At 35.2% G+C, this 17,868-nt stretch overlaps 1 protein-coding gene across 5 annotated transcripts; it reads left to right on the plus strand.

Moving 5' to 3' along the window:
• Window positions 1-606: 606 nt before the first annotated feature.
• Window positions 607-16,889, plus strand: LOC131035326 (cell division cycle 20.2, cofactor of APC complex-like). Of its 5 annotated transcripts, none has more exons than XR_009358455.1 (5): window positions 607-901; window positions 981-1,265; window positions 3,108-3,947; window positions 4,142-6,515; window positions 16,401-16,889. XR_009358455.1 is itself a non-coding variant. In XM_059208906.1 (5 exons), exons 1-4 carry the CDS (start codon window positions 797-799, stop codon window positions 4,292-4,294), a joined length of 1,383 nt encoding a protein of 460 aa, XP_059064889.1. In that variant the 5' UTR covers window positions 607-796; the 3' UTR covers window positions 4,295-4,331; window positions 10,255-14,511. The 5 variants fall into 5 exon arrangements, 4 of the variants coding, with proteins under 4 accessions (XP_059064889.1, XP_059064887.1, XP_059064888.1 ...); XM_059208906.1 differs by lacking the exon at window positions 16,401-16,889 and adding an exon at window positions 10,255-14,511 and having other exon boundaries at window positions 4,142-4,331; XM_059208904.1 differs by lacking the exon at window positions 16,401-16,889 and having other exon boundaries at window positions 4,142-4,331; window positions 4,686-7,939.
• The last annotated feature ends 979 nt before the right edge of the window (window positions 16,890-17,868 follow it).

Consider the following 17,868-nt stretch of genomic DNA (forward strand, 5'->3'; position numbering starts at 1 on the left):
CTCTACCACTATCTCTTTATCTCTCTATATCTGCTTCCATCTACATCACTTTCTCCCTCCCTATATGTATTCAACTCTCTCTCCTTTTCTCCCCCTCTCCTTCCATGATTGTAAGTTATGCATATTTTTTCATTTAATAAATAATAATAATAAGTTCTCCCTCCCTATATGTATTCAACTCTCTCTCCTTCTCTCCCCCTCTCCTTCCATGATTGTAAGTTATGCATATTTTTTCATTTAATAAATAATAATAATAATAGGAATTTGTTTTTTAATTTAGATTTGTCCACGGGTAAGATCTTTGAGTGATGTAATGTTAGACCTCTCCATGTAATTATCATAATTAACTTATTGATCAAACCATATACAATTATCAAGTAAAATATTCTTGTTTAATTAAACAACCCACTAGAAAAAAAAATATAAAAAAATAGACAAGTTGAACAATCTCAATTGAAAAATCAAAGATGACCGTTGGGCCCAAACGTATACATACATCCACAGATTTAAAAAATAAACAAAAAAATAATATGACCGTTTGCGAGTGAAGCGTGTATATATGTAACGTTTACCATCATCAATATTCATTACTCGTGAACTCAGCGAGTATTTGTTGTAAAACAATTTACAAGTGCTGTTAAACATCTTCTCTGGCAGAACATCGGCTTATTTCATCTTCTCTGGCAGAATATCGGCTCATTTCTTAGTTGTAGATCATTCCTCTGTGGGTATCTGTATTTTTCTGTTTTTTGTTTTCCTTTTTTCGTTGTGGATCTGTTTTGTTTTGCAGGATAGGATGGCTATGGAATCCCCCAAGAAGGCTTTTAGGAGGACCGAGGAAAGGCAGAGACATCCCATGCAAGAAAATTCTAATGTAGGAAGTCATCTGATCAGGCACAACGTAAGTATATATGTTTTATATGAGAAATGTCAATGATTTTTGGGTGCAGAAGGGAGACTAATGGTTGTGGTGATTGCAGAGTGATAGATTTATTCCGGATAGAGCTTCCATGGATTTCGATGTGGCTCGGGTGTCCCTGAATGATGAGGAAAAAGAAAACAGTAGTTGTCCTGATAGCCCTTGTGCCTCTCGAGAAGCTTACAGGAAACATCTCTCTGCAACAATGTTTCCCAAATCGAGGATTCTTGCTTTTCAAAACAAACCCCCTCCAGCACAAGAAGCCATTAACAATAGTACTCTTTACTCGTCTGCTCCTCCTCCTCCTTTTCAGCCCAAGTCCAGAACACATCGATACATTCCGCAGGTGAGAGAGATTGGACCTTACCATTGTAGAGAAATGAATGAAAATTTACAATTTACAGTCATGGTTATATTCGCTTTCCTTATAAAGAAAATTATGTTTTAGTTTTCTGCTTTTAGTAATTCTTGGTTTTCCTGTTGAAGTTGGACTGTAATGGTGATTTGTACAGTGAGTTGGGCAAGATTTAATTTGTAGAGTCCCGCCGAGGTTTTACCGAGACTTTTTGCCTTCTTTGGTAAAATGATATATCCAAGCCAAGCCATTCTCTCAGTGGGTTTGAATCTCATTACCCATTGCTAGGGCAAGAATTTCTATTCGTGTTTTATTATTTGCAGAGTCATACTTAGTATTTACAGATTTGTTTTGCAATGGACAAATTTGAAACATCCCAGGGTTTCTAGTTTTGAGGTTTGCATATGAAATCCGAGATTTGGATTTGCTTAAGCAAAACCATTCTCTGAGTAGGCTTGAGAGTTCAATGGCTAATTTAAAATCTAGCTTTATTATTTGCAGAGCTTTTTGGCAAAAGAACTCTGGAGATAATACATTTCAAGGTTTGGATCTGCTTAAGAAAAACGATTCTCTGATTGGGCTTGAGAATTCAATGCCCGATATTAGTGCAAGGTTATTATGTGCAGGGTTCTGTTGCAATTTTGGATTTTCTTCAGCAAAACCATTCTCTGATTGGGCTTGAGAATTCAATGCCCGATATTAGTGCAAGGGTTATTATGTGCAGGGTTCTGTTGCAATTTTGGATTTTCTTCAGCAAAACCATTCTCTGATTGGGCATTGAGAATTCAATGCCCGATATTAGTGCAAGGGTTATTATGTGCAAGGGTTATTATGTGCAGGGTTCTGTTGCAATTTTGGATTTTCTTCAGCAAAACCATTCTCTGAGTAGGCTTGAGAGTTCAATGTCTAATAATACTGTAGGGTTATTTTCATTCTAGCTTTATTATTTGCAGAGTTTTTTTGCAAAGAACTCTGGAGATAATACATTTCAAGGTTTGGATCTGCTTAAGAAAAACTATTGTGTCTGGGCTTGAGAATTCAATGCCCAATATTAGTACAAAGGTTATTATGTGCAGGGTCCTTTTGCAATGGTTCCAAAAGTCGAATGATATCTGTGGTTTTGAGGTTTGCAATGGTAAAAAGTTGAAAACCAAGTCTTAGATTTGCTTAAGCCAAACCATTCCCAGAGTGGTCCTGAAAATCATTACTTAAAAATAGTGTACAAGTTATGTTCAAACCATATGGTTTTATTATTGCCGAGTCATGCCTGAAGGATTATACTTCTGTCAGAGGAAATGTGCAACGCTCATTCCTAGTTTTGAAGTGTGCAATGGTAAAGAGTTGAAAACCAAGCCTTAGATTTGCTTAAGCCAAACCATTCCCAGAGTGGTCTTGAAACTCATTACCTAAAAATAGTGTACAAGTTAAGTTCAAACCATATGGTTTTATTATTGCCGAGTCATGCCTGAAGGATTATACTTCCGTGAGAGGAAATGTGCGGTCTTGAAACTCATTACCTAAAAATAGTGTACAAGTTATGTTCAAACCATATATGGTTTTATTATTGCCGAGTCATGCCTGAAGGATTATACTTCTGTCAGAGGAAATGTGCAACGTTGATTCCTAGTTTTAAAGTGTACAATGGTAATCGAATGCCATTCATTTCATCAGGCGAAAACAGTGTGTGTTTTATTATTTGCTAAACCTTCCTTTATTAGCCAGTTCGTTTCTGGACTCTGTTTTGTGCAAGGAAGTCAAGTCTCAATACGGTGGTTTTTTAATCTTCTCTGAAAATGGTTTCTGATAAGATTTATATTGTTATTACATTCACAGTGCCCGGAGAAGACTCTGGATGCTCCAGAGATTGTGGATGATTACTACTTGAATCTCATGGACTGGGGTGAAAAAAACGTATTAGCCATAGCGCTTGGGGATACCGTGTACCTGTGGGATGCCTCAACGGGCCTTATTTCAGAGCTGGTGAGCATGACTGAGGAGGAGGGCCCTGTAACCAGCGTTAACTGGGCCTGTGATGGGAGACACATTGCAGTGGGTCTGAATAACTGCAACGTGCAGATATGGGACACAGAGAGCAATCGGCAGCTGAGGACATTGAAAGGGCACACTGGAAGAGTTGGATCGCTGGCATGGAACCAGGGCCAACATTCAATTCTCACATCAGGCGGTTTAGATGCCAAGATTTTGAACCACGATGTCCGGGTCCGGGAGCACATTGTGAATGCATACAGAGGGCATGAACAAGAGGTGTGTGGGTTGAAGTGGTCCGAGTCTGGGCAACAACTAGCCAGCGGAGGAAATGACAATCTGCTGCACATTTGGGACCAGAGGAGGAGCTTGGCCACTCACCGTTTGGATGCCCACCAAGCTGCAGTAAAGGCATTGGCCTGGTGCCCATTCCAGAGCAATTTGTTAGCATCTGGAGGAGGAACTGCAGATAGGTGTATTAAAATGTGGAATACCCACACAGGTTCCTGCCTTAATTCTGTGGATACTGGCTCTCAGGTGTGTGCCCTCTTGTGGAGTAAGCACCAGAGAGAACTGCTCAGTTCTCATGGCTATAGCCAAAATCAACTCACTTTGTGGAAGTATCCTTCAATGACCAAAATGACCGATCTTACTGCGCACACTTCTAGAGTACTCTATCTAGCACAGGTAACTATACATTTAGTTAACCAGTTTGTCTTCCACAGTCAATTCTAAAAAACACTCTATACATTTTTATTTGTTGATACAGTGGCATGAATATTAATTGTACACAGTTTCATCGAGAAGCTTTCCAACTGCAGCATTTTTGTTTGTTTATTGTTGAATTAGCTAGTAAAAGTAACAAGCTCTATGTTTCTCAGAGTCCAGATGGGTACACAGTGGCTTCTGCAGCAGGAGATGAAACCCTCAGATTTTGGCAAGTATTCGGAGTTCCAGACACTCCAAAGAGTACTAAAACCAGTACAGCTATTGCGGGGGGAGCTTTTAAAAAGTATCTTACTCACATTCGTTGAAGAAAATAGGAGATTTAACACATACTCCAGGTCTCAGGTGCGCACCCAATTTGTATATTTTGTAATTTTTTGTCCATATTGTTTTCTCTTCTAATACAATCTTTAGTGTAGCTCCTCTTATAAGGCATGGACTGTCAATATCTATTGATGTCTGCCACAATAATACATTCCTTGGCGTTTATAAACGCCGCCAGTCTAGTGGCAATTGTTTAGCTCAACAGCATTCTGCAGCTGGTCACCAGGTTGTTTGTATTTTGGAAAAATTGAAGTATGATATCAAGCAGTGAGTGATCTTTTGTAGGTTTAAATTACCATTAATTGTAAGAATTCTTCCAGGTTTCTAAGAAGGGCTGCTTTACAGTTATTGTTATATTTTTGACTTAATATGCAGGACACGGAAAGAAACAAATATGTTTTTACTTTGATAGGATTTGAATAAATGTAAATTCACCGGAGGTCAGGTTTTTCATATGGTTTCTGTGTTTGCGAGATGTTTCTTTCACTTTAGCTGTACCCTAGCTGGCAATGACATCATTTTATTCAAAGAAAATTTGTAGAGAAAGAAATGAGTTAAAAATTACCATTTACAGTAATGAATATATTTACTTTCTTCGTTATGTTGAAGTTGGACTGTAATGGTGATTTATTGCCTTCTCTGAGGCTGATTTCTATATTCTTGGGGTTTTTATGGTAAGATGATAAATCCAAGGCAAACCGTTCTCTTGATGGAATTGAATCCCATTATCCTTAGCTAGCGTAAAAGTTTCTATTGTAAAATCCAAGATTTGGATAAACCATTCTCTCACTGGGCTTGAGAGTTCAATTCCCAAAGTCCTCAGTTTTTCAAGGGAATTGGCCTATATCACCTGACCCTTGTAGGCCAAGAGGATTGATTAGGAGTTGCAGTAGCTTATGGTTTCATATTTCATGTTTCATGGGTTTAAAGGTGCAATAAGGAGATTACACGTATCACTAGGCATGTGTATTTTGATTTTAATATAATATTATTTTATAAAGTGCAATTAAATTAATATGTGTAATAAATAATAATAGTTGTTGAGTATCATTTCTTGTGTTGACTTGTGGAGCTGGAAGGTTGTCTGGAGATAATCATTTGGGAACGGAAACTTCTGGTGATTGGCATAACAATCACCATAACTGAGGAAGTGAAAGATCTTCCGAGGGGTTGCGATTGAGAGACATTTCAGTCTTCCTATTTGTTTATATCAAAAGCTTTTGCTGTTGGTCATGGTGGTTGCATAGATCATTTTCAATTAGCCATTTAGACATCCATTACATATCGGATTTGCTAAGGAAGGATAGCCGAACCTGGCTGTTCATATTCCAAGTCTGAAGTGAAGACCGATTTTGCTAATTACACATCATTGAAGCATTGAAGTTTCATTTGGGGTTGCGATTGAGAGACATTTCAGTCTTCCTATTTGTTTATAAACTTTTGCTGTTGGTCATGGTGGTTGCATAGATCATTTTCAATTAGCCATTTAGACATCCATTACATATCGGATTTGCTAAGGAAGGATAGCCGAACCTGGCTGTTCATAGTCCAAGTCTGAAGTGAAAACCGATTTTGCTAATTACACATCATTGAAGCATTGAAGTTTCATTTGGGGTTGCGATTGAGAGACATTTCAGTCTTCCTATTTGTTTATATCAAAAGTTTTTGCTGTTGGTCATGGTGGTTGCATAGATCATTTTCAATTAGCCATTTAGACATCCATTACATATCGGATTTGCTAAGGAAGGATAGCCGAACCTGGCTGTTCATATTCCAAGTCTGAAGTGAAGACCGATTTTGCTAATTACACATCATTGAAGCATTGAAGTTTCATTTGGAGGTTAGCGATTTTAATAAGAGACTTAGGCGATTCTCTTTATGGCAATTTGGAGATGAATTGATAAGGGATCGATCGGCCTCCAATTAATTTTAAATCAGAAATCGAACCTGACTGTCATCACCTTACATTTTGGCTCCTAGCTCGAGCATTTGATTTCCAAACTTCACATTAAGGAGGGCGATCAATCCCAGCCATATAGGCGATCATTTTGGTGGAGTCTTGAAGAGATTTCGGCTATCATATATTGTGTTCTCAGTCCACACATTGTAGCAGCAGGGGTGGCTTAGATGGGGTTCGATTTGGCATGGTGAAGAGTCAAAGACATCAATCATCATATGCTAGCTCCTTCAAGACGTCTTGGCCAGGTTTATATTAAATTGCTTTCATTGAGAATTTTTCAGTGTGTGTATGTATGACTGCAGTCCCTAAGTCCTCAGAAGTCTGAAAAGTGACAGTCCATGTAATCATTTATTAGCTGCCTATATCATGTTTATTAGGCTATCATTGTTATGTAATTTGGTACATCATATGAAATGAAATAAGCCGAAGGGGGATTTGGGTTTGCATCACACCATACTATCTTTCTGAGGATGCATGCCAAGTGTTTGATAAAATGTCCATTTGCTGTTAACACTTGATTTGATGTTCAGTTTGGAATATAATCATATTAGGCTATCATTGTTATGTAATTTGGTACATCATATGAAATGAAATAAGCGGAAGGGGGATTTGGGTTTGCATCACACCATACTATCTTTCTGAGGATGCATGCCAAGTGTTTGATAAAATGTCCATTTGCTGCTAACACTTGATTTGATGTTCAGTTTGGAATATAATCATATGGGTTAGTTGTTCTTTTGATCATTATCAGTTTGGAGGATCATTTAGGATCACCTAGAAGTTGTTTGTCTTGAGATATTTATGTGCATTAGTCTACATTGCAAATCTGAGAACACTATCAGCATAACACGAAAACAACAAAACTGCATAACACAATCTTGACAGTAAATATCCCTTGATTTCATTCTTCAAAAGGACGGGGAGTAAAAATTTACTAGATCAGAGAAATCATTCTAGCTTATCAGTTGAATGATCCCAAAGTTGAATAATTCTATGGTTTTGAGGTTTGCATTTGCAATGGTAAAAATTTGAAAACCATGCCAAACCAAAACCATTCTGGGCTTGACGTTCGATTCCTAATGCCATATGGGGTTCTATTGGTTGCAGAGTCATGCCTGAATTTTTTACTTCTATCAGAGGAAATGTGCAACGCTGATTTCACAGTTTTTAGATATACAATGGTACTAGTCAATTCATTAGGGAAAAATAGTACGATTTTTATTATTTGCTACCCTTTCTTTTATGTTGGGATTAAGGTGCCTCAACTTTTGAGTTCTAAGATATATCTCCCTAAGTTGTCATTCACTTTGTGGGAACTCTTGGTGAGGTGGCATCCTACATGGCAAGTGATGAAATGGCATATTCCTTATTTTCTAAGAAGTTGGTATCCACTTGGAAGATGCTATGTTGGAGTGGAAATTGAATAATTCTATGGTTTTGAGGTTTGCATTTGCAATGGTAAAAATTTGAAAACCAAGCCAAACCAAAACCATTCTGGGCTTGACGTTCGATTCCTAATGCCATATGGGGTTCTATTGGTTGCAGAGTCATGCCTGAATTTTTTACTTCTATCAGAGGAAATGTGCAACGCTGATTTCACAGTTTTTAGATGTACAATGGTACTAGTCAATTCATTAGGGAAAAATAGTACGATTTTTATTATTTGCTACCCTTTCTTTTATGTTGGGATTAAGTTGCCTCAACTTTTGAGTTCTAAGATATATCTCCCTAAGTTGTCATTCACTTTGTGGGAACTCTTGGTGAGGTGGCATCCTACATGGCAAGTGATGAAATGGCATATTCCTTATTTTCTAGGAAGTTGGTATCCACTTGGAAGATGTTATGTTGGAGTGGAAATTGAATAATTCTATGGTTTTGAGGTTTGCATTTGCAATGGTAAAAATTTGAAAACCAAGCCAAACCAAAACCATTCTGGTCTTGACGTTCGATTCCTAATGCCATATGGGGTTCTATTGGTTGCAGAGTCATGCCTGAATTTTTTACTTCTATCAGAGGAAATGTGCAACGCTGATTTCACAGTTTTTAGATGTACAATGGTACTAGTCAATTCATTAAGTAAAAATAGTACGATTTTTATTATTTGCTACCCTTTCTTTTATGTTGGGATTAAGGTGCCTCAACTTTTGAGTTCTAAGATATATCTCCCTAAGTTGTCATTCACTCTGTGGGAACTCTTGGTGAGGTGGCATCCTACATGTCCTACATGGCAAGTGATGAAATGACATATTCCTTATTTTCTAGGAAGTTGGTATCCACTTGGAAGATGTTATGTTGGAGTGGAAATTGATTTGGCATATTCCTTATTTTCTAGGATGTTGGTATCCACTTGGAAGATGTTATATTGGAGTGGAAATTGATTTGGCATATTCCTTATTTTCTAGGAAGTTGGTATCCACTTGGAAGATGTTATGTTGAAGTGGAAATTGATTTGGTATTTGCTTGTGTTGTGTTGTGTTGTGCTGTTTCCATAGGACTCAAGGTAGGGTTTTCAGCTTCTATTATGTATTGAAGTTGTATTTTAGCTATTGGCGTTTGTGGTGGAGTTCACTTGTACAAGTGGCGGGAGGTAAGAAAGATGCCTATTCCTCGTCATAGTAAATTCTTGAAAGATTATGATAAAATTACAACACACAGAAAAAACGGAACTAAAAGAGAAGAACACAATTATCTTCAGAACTGATAATCTTCATATTGAAAAACTCTTACCAAAATTACAATAACAATAATTGCCTTATAGACAATCATTTTCCTAAGAATAGGAAAAACAAAAACTTAAAACAATAAAACTAAAACTATAAAACTTATTCTATCCTATCTTAGCAATATATGATTGCTGATTAATAAAAACAAGAAAGTTGTTTTATTTATACATAGCAGTTTGGATATGGGAACTGCTGTTTAAAAAACTGAAACTGTTTTATTAAATAAAACTAAAAGCAAAAAACAAATCGCCTTTGTATCATTCAAGCTTATCTTCAATTCTATGTTGTCTTTACATTGTATTTGGTAAGATGACCATTATGGGTGAGATAGGTGTTGAAGATGGGATTAGCAAAATATTGTTTGAGTTCACTTGTACAAGTGGAGTGAGGTAAGGAAGATGCCTATTCCTTGTCATAGTAAATTCTATGTTGCCTTTACATTGTATTTGGTAAGATGACCATTATGGGTGAGATAGGTGTTGAAGATGGGATTAGCAAAATATTGTTTGAGTTCACTTGTACAAGTGGCGTGAGGTAAGGAAGATGCCTATTCCTTGTCATAGTAAATTCTATGTTGTCTTTACATTGTATTTGGTAAGATGACCATTATGGGTGAGATAGGTGTTGAAGATGGGATTAGCAAAATATTGTTTGAGTTCACTTGTACAAGTGGCGTGAGGTAAGGAAGATGCCTATTCCTTGTCATAGTAAATTCTATGTTGTCTTTACATTGTATTTGGTAAGATGACCATTATGGGTGAGATAGGTTCTGAAGATGGGATTAGCAAAATATTGTTAATGACACAACTTACCTCTTAGGTGTTGAAGATGGTTTTTGAAACCATGGGCACCTAACTCTTTGTGCTCAACTCTATTTATATGTTGACGCCTTAGCTGATTTAGGGGTTGATGAGAGGAGTTCATTTTACAGGGGTTAATCTGTTGGTTTTTCTCCAGGATGGAACAAGATGTAAATCTCCATTGGCTCGATGTTTTGGAGAGAGGGGTTTTTTACCCGAAAAGGTTTTCCCCACGTATATTTGTGTTCTCTCTTGTGTCTCATTCTTATTGTTTCATGATTCTAAAGTATTAAATTTGTATGTCGTAATGCTGCTTAAACTTTCTTAGATCTGTAAATTGCAATCACTTTCCTCTAAGGTTTTAATTATGGGAAATCAACTATGTCTGTTTCTGCTTTTATGGCATGATAATATGTGCTTGTATCAACATGTCTGATACTGGAGGTGCATACTGATCTCAGATGGCTTTCTGGAATGCTCCTATTTCCCTTCACTTCCAGTCCATTTCTGGACGTAGTAGACTAATACTACGTTGAAGGGGTATCTGATAAGATTCACGGTGCCTGGAGAGGGTCTCTTGATTACTTGAACGGTGAACCTCATGGAGTGGGGTGCACTTGTACCTGTGGGGAGGGGAGATACATTGCAGTTTCTAGAGTACTGGGGTGCACTTGGAATACAGTGTACCTGTGGGGAGGGGAGATACATTGCAGTTAACCATTGCAGTTGGCCATTGCAGTTAAGCACAATGATTACAGTTGCACATTTACTTACCCTGTTTTTAGTGAACCTGTGACTTCCAGTCACTTCTTGAAAAGGCTCTGTACATTTTGGATCATACACAGAAGCTTTCTTAATACTTTATTTGTTTATTTATTTAATCAAATGTTTACACTTTTTGGATCATACACAGAAGCTTTCTTGATACCTTTCTAGAGCTTCTTCCTAAATTCTATGTACATCAATTTTCATCATTCTTAATCACCCTCAACAGTGAGATGCAAATTAATTGTACCCATTTTCTTCCGGAAGCTTTCCAAGTCTAGCTTTTTTGTTTGCTTATTGTTGAAAAGCAACAAGCTCCATGTTTCTCAGAAAATGAAACGCTCAGTTTTGTCAACTATTCGGAGCACAGTGGCTTCAGACACTCCAAAGAGTAGAGTACTAGATCCAGTACAGAAATTGCAGGGGAAGCTTTTAAAAAGTATCTTACTCACATTCGTTGAAGAGAATGGGAGATTTAAAACACATTCTATCCTCCAGGGTATCAGGGTATTTCGTTGAAGAGAAATTTGTATTTTTTTTTTTTTTTTTGTTCATATTGTTTTCTCTTCTAAGCATTGACTGTCAATATCTTTTGATGCCTGCCACAATATTACATTCCCTGGTTTATAAACACCTCCAGTTTATTTGCAATTGGTTAGCTCAACAGCATTCTGCGACTGCTGATCAGGTTGATGGATTGAATAGCCTGAGTTGTACATTTCTAGTCATTCTCAGAAGCTTTCCTGATATCTTAATTTGTTTATTTATTTGATCAAATGTTTCCACACTCAACCAGATCCAATAACCTGAGTACATTTCTGATCGCTTTTAGTAAAAACCTGAGTACATATTATCCTCAGTGATCCATCATTCTGCAACTGGTAATCAGGTTGTTTGTAAAAATTGATGGATGATATCACCCTGTTTACTTACCCTGCTTTTAAATTGTTGTACATTTCTGATTATTCTCAGAATTTTTTTTCTCAAATTGAATAAGAGAGCCTTTAGGAAAAACCTGAGTACATTAATTTTAATCATCCGGAATCACTCTCAGCGATCCATCATTCTGCAACTGGTCATTCTCAGAATCTTTCGTGATATCTTAATTTGTTTATTTATTTGATCAAATGTTTCCACACTCAACCAGATCGAATAACTTGAGTACATTTCTGATCATTCTCAGAAGCTTTTAGTGAAAAACCCGAGTACATATACCCTCAGTGATCCATCATTCTGCAACTGGGTCATCAGGTTGTTTGTAAAAATTGATATTGCCCTGTTTTTAATTCCAGTCTATTAAAAGCAAGAAAACTTCTAGAAATTTTTTTGTACCTTTATAATTTTAACCATTCAGAATCACCCTCAGTGATTCACCCCTCTGCGACTGGTTTCTGTAACTGGTGATGAGGTTGTTTGTAAAAATGAATCTGAGATTTCCAGTTTATTGAAACAAGAAACTTCTAGAAAAAACTGTTTGTACATTTCTGATCATTCTCAGAAGCTTTCATGATACCTTTATTTGTTTATTTATTTGACCTACATTAAAATTTTAATGATTCGGAATCACCCTGGTCCCTCAGTATTGGATAATTCGGAATCTACCTTTTTTGTTTGTTTATTGAAGTAGCTACTAAAAATAACAAGCTTCTGCAGCAGGGGGAAATCCTCAGATTTTGGCTAGTATTGCCGGGGAGTTTTTAAGCTTTTAACAATAATACATTAAGCACAACTCCCAGGGTTTGAGGTGCTATAATGCATCATATTTTATTTTCCTATTTTAAGCACCTTGTTATTTATTTTTGTCCTATTTTATTTTCTCTTCTAACAATCTTCAGTGGATCGGTCTTTTAAGGCATTGACTGTCAATATCCAGTGATGTGTCTGTCGCAATAATGCATTCCCTGGCGTAAACAGTAGCAATTTGTTAGCTCAACGGCATTCTGCCGCGCTGGTTTGTAAAAATTAAGGATGATATCAGCCGCCTTTCAACTGACAGAATTCTCAGACGATAATTTCTTCTGTAAGAATTCTCAGATGATAATTTAAAAATCTGTTATTTCTATTTCTTCTGAATTTAACTGTGTGGAATTTATATGTTGCATATAGATCGAAGAAGAAATAACAAACATATTTTTATGGATTGTGGAAATTTCAAGTAATTTTTATATTAAATCAATGTAATTAGAATCTCTATTATTCATCATCAAGATATATTTTTTTATAATTTAGAAAATAATAATAATTAATATTTTATATTTACGCAGAAGGAGTCTGTTATTTGAATCAACGGTTAAAAGTTGTTTACAGGTACTTGCAAGACGATAGAATAAGTCTATTTATTTTTGTTTTTCGTAATCTGTTTTCGATCATTTTAATTACCGATGTTTGACATGATATCATTGGTTAAGAGAGTTTCTCAACTTCGTACCAAACAAGACAAACCTCGGCAATGTTTATTTTTTGTTGACTGGGGCAAGCGGGCATTAACTCCAAGCACGTATGTATTATTAGTTATCCTGCCCAATGTGCATTTCATTTTTTGATGTAGTCAATCATGAGCTAGTATTTTTATATTTTTCCATGCATTTCTATAGTCAAATGTGAGGCACAATTTATCTTAAGTTTTTAAATATTATTTTCCATTTTTTCTATTGGTCCTCTCTGCAATGCAAACAGTCATTGCAGAAAATGTATTTTTGAATTCTTTTTATTTAGTTATTAGGCAACATTTTCAACCATCCGAAAAAATAATAATTTTCTTCTTCCATAATATAAAACAAAAAAATCTTCTGAAATGTTCTTTCATTGAATGCATTCTATTGTGGCTAGAGTAGAAAAGACATGTGTTGGCCTTTTGCCATATGCACATTCAATGCGTAATAAATTGATTTTTTTGACAAATGTGTATAGATTGAATATGTAGTATTCGTACATTTAACTTTTTGCAACGGCGGTAATAATATTACTCACATGCCCTGTCCATTCATTCCATTATTGAATGAAGAAGATTTTTAAAGCTGTGGTTGGCAATATTTATTACCCATTTCTAGAGTGATCATCATTTCTATTCTCCCGGGTTTATTCAAGCTCTCTCATTTTTCAGTTTTGCAAAATATATTGCAGGTTTCATGCTCTGATAACTGCTTTTAAGTTATTGTGTTTTTGCAAGTTTTTGTGTTGGATTCATGTCTCTTCACTTTGCTAAACAATATTCCTATCTTTTGCAAACTTGTTGAAGAGCATACTTGTTGTTTGAAGTGATGTTCGTGCAGAAACAGACAGAAAAGAGGTATGACATTGTTTCAATACGGTTGTAAATTTCATATTTGGTTCTCCTGTTCTTGGCCCGTGGAGGCTTCGAAACAACCCTTAGGCTATTGTTCTTGGCCTGTCTTGATAGCTTGGCATGACCCTATAGTAGCAAAGTCTCTAGACTGATCGCATTGTGGATAGATTTGCAAAGTCTTGTCTTCTATGAAATTTAGTTTTGTCCATATGGGAAGATAAGATAGAGTGTATGAAGCTTGTTTAGTTATCCATGGAGGATAGGGAGCTTGAGATATGGTTTTAGGCTCGATCAGCAATGGGTTTTCTTTTGTTTGGTCTTTCGAAAGATCTACTCCAAGATACCCTTTCCAAATGCTCCAATGTACTCCCCCATTGTCTATAGGCTTCACAATCTTGTATGAGGTGATTGGGATAATGTGCTTTCCATAGAGACTGTAATAACTATATCTTCTTCTCTTTCCACCTACCTTTCTCATTCTATGGCCTTGTCATTATAGATTCATTCCTCTTCCAAATTAACTGAAATAAAAGTTTGTATATTAGTGAATTCATTGCACGGGCTCATTCCACGTACCACGTTTGTAGGAGTTTTTATATTTGAAAAATTATATAGATTTCATTTGTAAATTTGTGCATGGACTCCCATTGTGCGCTAACTCCCATCGACTCCCAGCTGCAAACTTCATTTACAAAAAATATTATATAGATTTTGAATAGTTATGAATAGATTTTGTTTAATCCATGCTGTGAGAAAGAAATTGATATTGGAGTTTTTATGGTTCTATAAGTTCTGGGATATTTGTAACTGATTATATGAATAGTCTTTTTTTAAAAAGAAAAAGATCTCAAATACATCAAGTTTCAAATTGATTTACTGGAGAATATTTCAAATAAACCCTGTATAATTTTCAAGAAACAAAATTTTGTTTACCCTTTCAATAGAAAGACCAATTGAATGATCCGACAAAACCTTAGAAACTCTTAGATTGCAAAACCAAGAGAAAGGTTTTAATGGACTGCATATTTAAATGGCCATTGGCAGATTGGTGTTTTCCTTGCTTGTTACTATGGCTATTATGTTGTTTGTTTCCAATAAGAACAAAGGTTTTACAGATGCATTTTTTATTGGCAAATTAATAAACAGAAAGAATTCTGAAATTAATGTTGCAGGCCTATTCTTATGCATATTAAATTGATCTTAGAGCAGGAATTTTTGCACCAAAATATGTACCTTCCTCCATTCATCTGAGCAATATTTTTCCTTCATCCTCTTCGGCCTGCAACACAAAATTGAATAGCCATTTGCAATACCAATTTTCTCCGTTGTTGTAGAAATGAACTTGCAAGATTGATGCAGCAACCTTGACGGCTAAATATGACGGAAAAGCAAACAATACAATCGAATTTTCCCACTTCTATGTTTTTAGTTTAACTCCCCTAATTATGAAAATAAAATCAATATATTTTCACTACCTTGAATTATCTTACAATCAAACATTGGTACAAGGTCCCCATAAACCTTAATAGGTTAAAGGCAAGTCAGCATGTATCTGGTTGCAAAGTATTATATACAAAACTGCTTATAGTTTGCTTGGTCTTTTTCCAATCATATTAATAGCCTTTGTCATTTACCGGCTCAGAGGTTTAGGATGGTCTTTGACCACCATTGTGGTCACAGGAGGACGAGGAGAATGAACAATGACTTGAACCATGCCTAAAACCAATCCCAAGATTTGATCTACCTAATTGATATATCACAACATATGAATTTAAATTTGGTGAGATCGCTCTGCTTCTTACGACATAAAGCATCTTCCAAAGAAGAGCCACATATAGAACAAATGGCAGATGTTAAAATTAATTCATCCTTATTTTGCCACATTCCAACTGATTTGATGTCAAATATTGGGAACACGTCCCTTGTTTTATTTGCCACACCTACATCATTCATGCACTAACACATTAAAATTTAAATGTCAAATAAGATGTGAAAATGACATATTAAAGTTGAAAATGTATTCATCAATTATAGCATTAGCTTGTAAGTTGGGTATTGAATTGGATAAGACATTTGCCTTTTTCTCTTTGTGTTTGCGTTGAAGTAGTTGTAATTTGTCGAATTTTGTCTCCGTTTGGAAGCATATATGAGGTTTGTGGGCTGTGCTTTTTGTACCCTAATATGAATTTGAGACAAAAATTTGTTCAGATTTCTGATCTATGAATTTGAAATTTACAGCACAATATCAGCACATATTTGCTTCACTTATGGGGATCCTTATTATGTTAGTGGAATTTGAAGGTGGTTTAGGATCCTTAAGTTCATTTTATCCATATGCATTTGATGCATTATTTTTCCAAGAGTCACATCACAATTTTCTACAAATTTATCAATGATTAGTAAATAGTCTTATTAAATATTTTTAAAATTAATGTTTTTTATAAAGAATTTTTTTAAAGAAATTGGTGCAATAAAATTTGTTTACGTTTTATATTAGCATTTTGAGTATTGCTAATCAGCAATTGAATTCACTAACAATTTCTTGTCTTCATATAGAGAATAGTCAAGGTTCGCTTCAACTGCTTACTTTGAGCCATAATAGTGACACATTTTTCACTGAGTGGGTTACAATTGGCAAAATCTCCAATGATGGCAACATGTCAAATAATCTACAATCCAGTAAGCACATATCAATTGAACTTCAATGCAATGCTTACTATTCCTTCATACAAAAAGCTTTGACCCTGTCACAAGAAAGATAAAAAGGTTGTCAGCTATCCAATTATGTAGATGTTTGCAGACATTGTTAAGCCTTTAACGTGATCAGCCTCCCGAGCAAGTCCTTAATCTTTCAACTATAAGAGGACTTCACATAATGTACAAACTCATTGTAAAGCCCTTCCTAACTTTGTTCTAATTGTAAGCTCTATATGTATTATTAGTTCCTATCTCCTGCACGAATATTTATGCATCCATTGTGTGCAATTTTCATTAAGTGATTACCCAATCACAATATAGAATTTTAAAAATACTCTTACAACTTTATAGTTGGAAATTATTTTCTCAATTTAATCATTCTATAAATATTATTTATTCCTTTTTGTAAGATTAGTGTTATGCAACAATAGGGTTTGTGTAAGATTATTGTTCTAAATAGTTACAAATTCTCAGTTATAGACCCCCCATAATAGAATAGATGGTAACCATTCATTCAAGTGCCTTGACACCAATTTTTGAGCAAAAATAACAACTTTCTCATGGACAAATTCTTCAACCAACTCTCCTCTTAACTTTGATATTGCAAAAAAAGCAATATTACATCTCGTAGAGCATATTTCAAGGTTTTTCATCAAACAATTATAATGTTTTGTATTGTAAATGCTCAAAATGAAAAAAATTCACAACACTTTAAATGCACCTATTATCTTATTACTCAATAATTCAGTGTATTCATCATGCTTGTAGTGTTTTTATTACCTTCTTAGTTTTATAGTAGATGCTAATAAAAGTTCCCACAATTTTGTATAGAGAAAAACATCAAACATGCCCCAAAAATCTTACTCAAATAATTCTATAAAACAAACAAATAATTTCATATTTAACTTAAACATTAAATGTCGTGTTTGATCTTACAAGATATAAAAATCAAAAAGTTTATAAATAATCTAGACAAACCTTATCTCATTCACTATAAATAGGTAAATATTAAATTTTTGTGTGCAAATATTAATTTCAAAAATTCACAAAATTTATAGAAATCTAAAAAAATCTTATGTACCAATAAGTAACTAATAAATTTATAGATTTTCTACTTTCTACATCATTACTCTCAATTTATTGCACACTCTTGATTGAACTTAACAAACAATTATTATCTCATCATTAAACCTTTTCAACGATTTACCCAATGTCGATGGTGATAGCTATTTCAATTGTGAAAGAACCTAAACTGACCACGTTTAAAAAAATATCTATGCTGACTACGTTTGTAGTAAAAGAACCTAAACTTTTTTCATTTTAAATT

The sequence above is a fragment of the Cryptomeria japonica genome, chromosome 7 (assembly GCF_030272615.1).
Source record: "Cryptomeria japonica chromosome 7, Sugi_1.0, whole genome shotgun sequence".
In the NCBI taxonomy this organism is placed as follows: Eukaryota; Viridiplantae; Streptophyta; class Pinopsida; order Cupressales; family Cupressaceae; genus Cryptomeria; species Cryptomeria japonica.

Bases quoted from the DNA above. Each gene is read 5' to 3' on its own strand.
- LOC131035326 (XM_059208906.1), top strand. From the start codon at position 797: ATGGCTATGGAATCCCCCAAGAAGGCTTTTAGGAGGACCGAGGAAAGG. The intron at 902-980 runs GTAAGTATATAT...TGGTGATTGCAG, and splicing joins GTCATCTGATCAGGCACAAC to AGTGATAGATTTATTCCGGA. The intron at 3,948-4,141 runs GTAACTATACAT...TATGTTTCTCAG, and splicing joins GAGTACTCTATCTAGCACAG to AGTCCAGATGGGTACACAGT.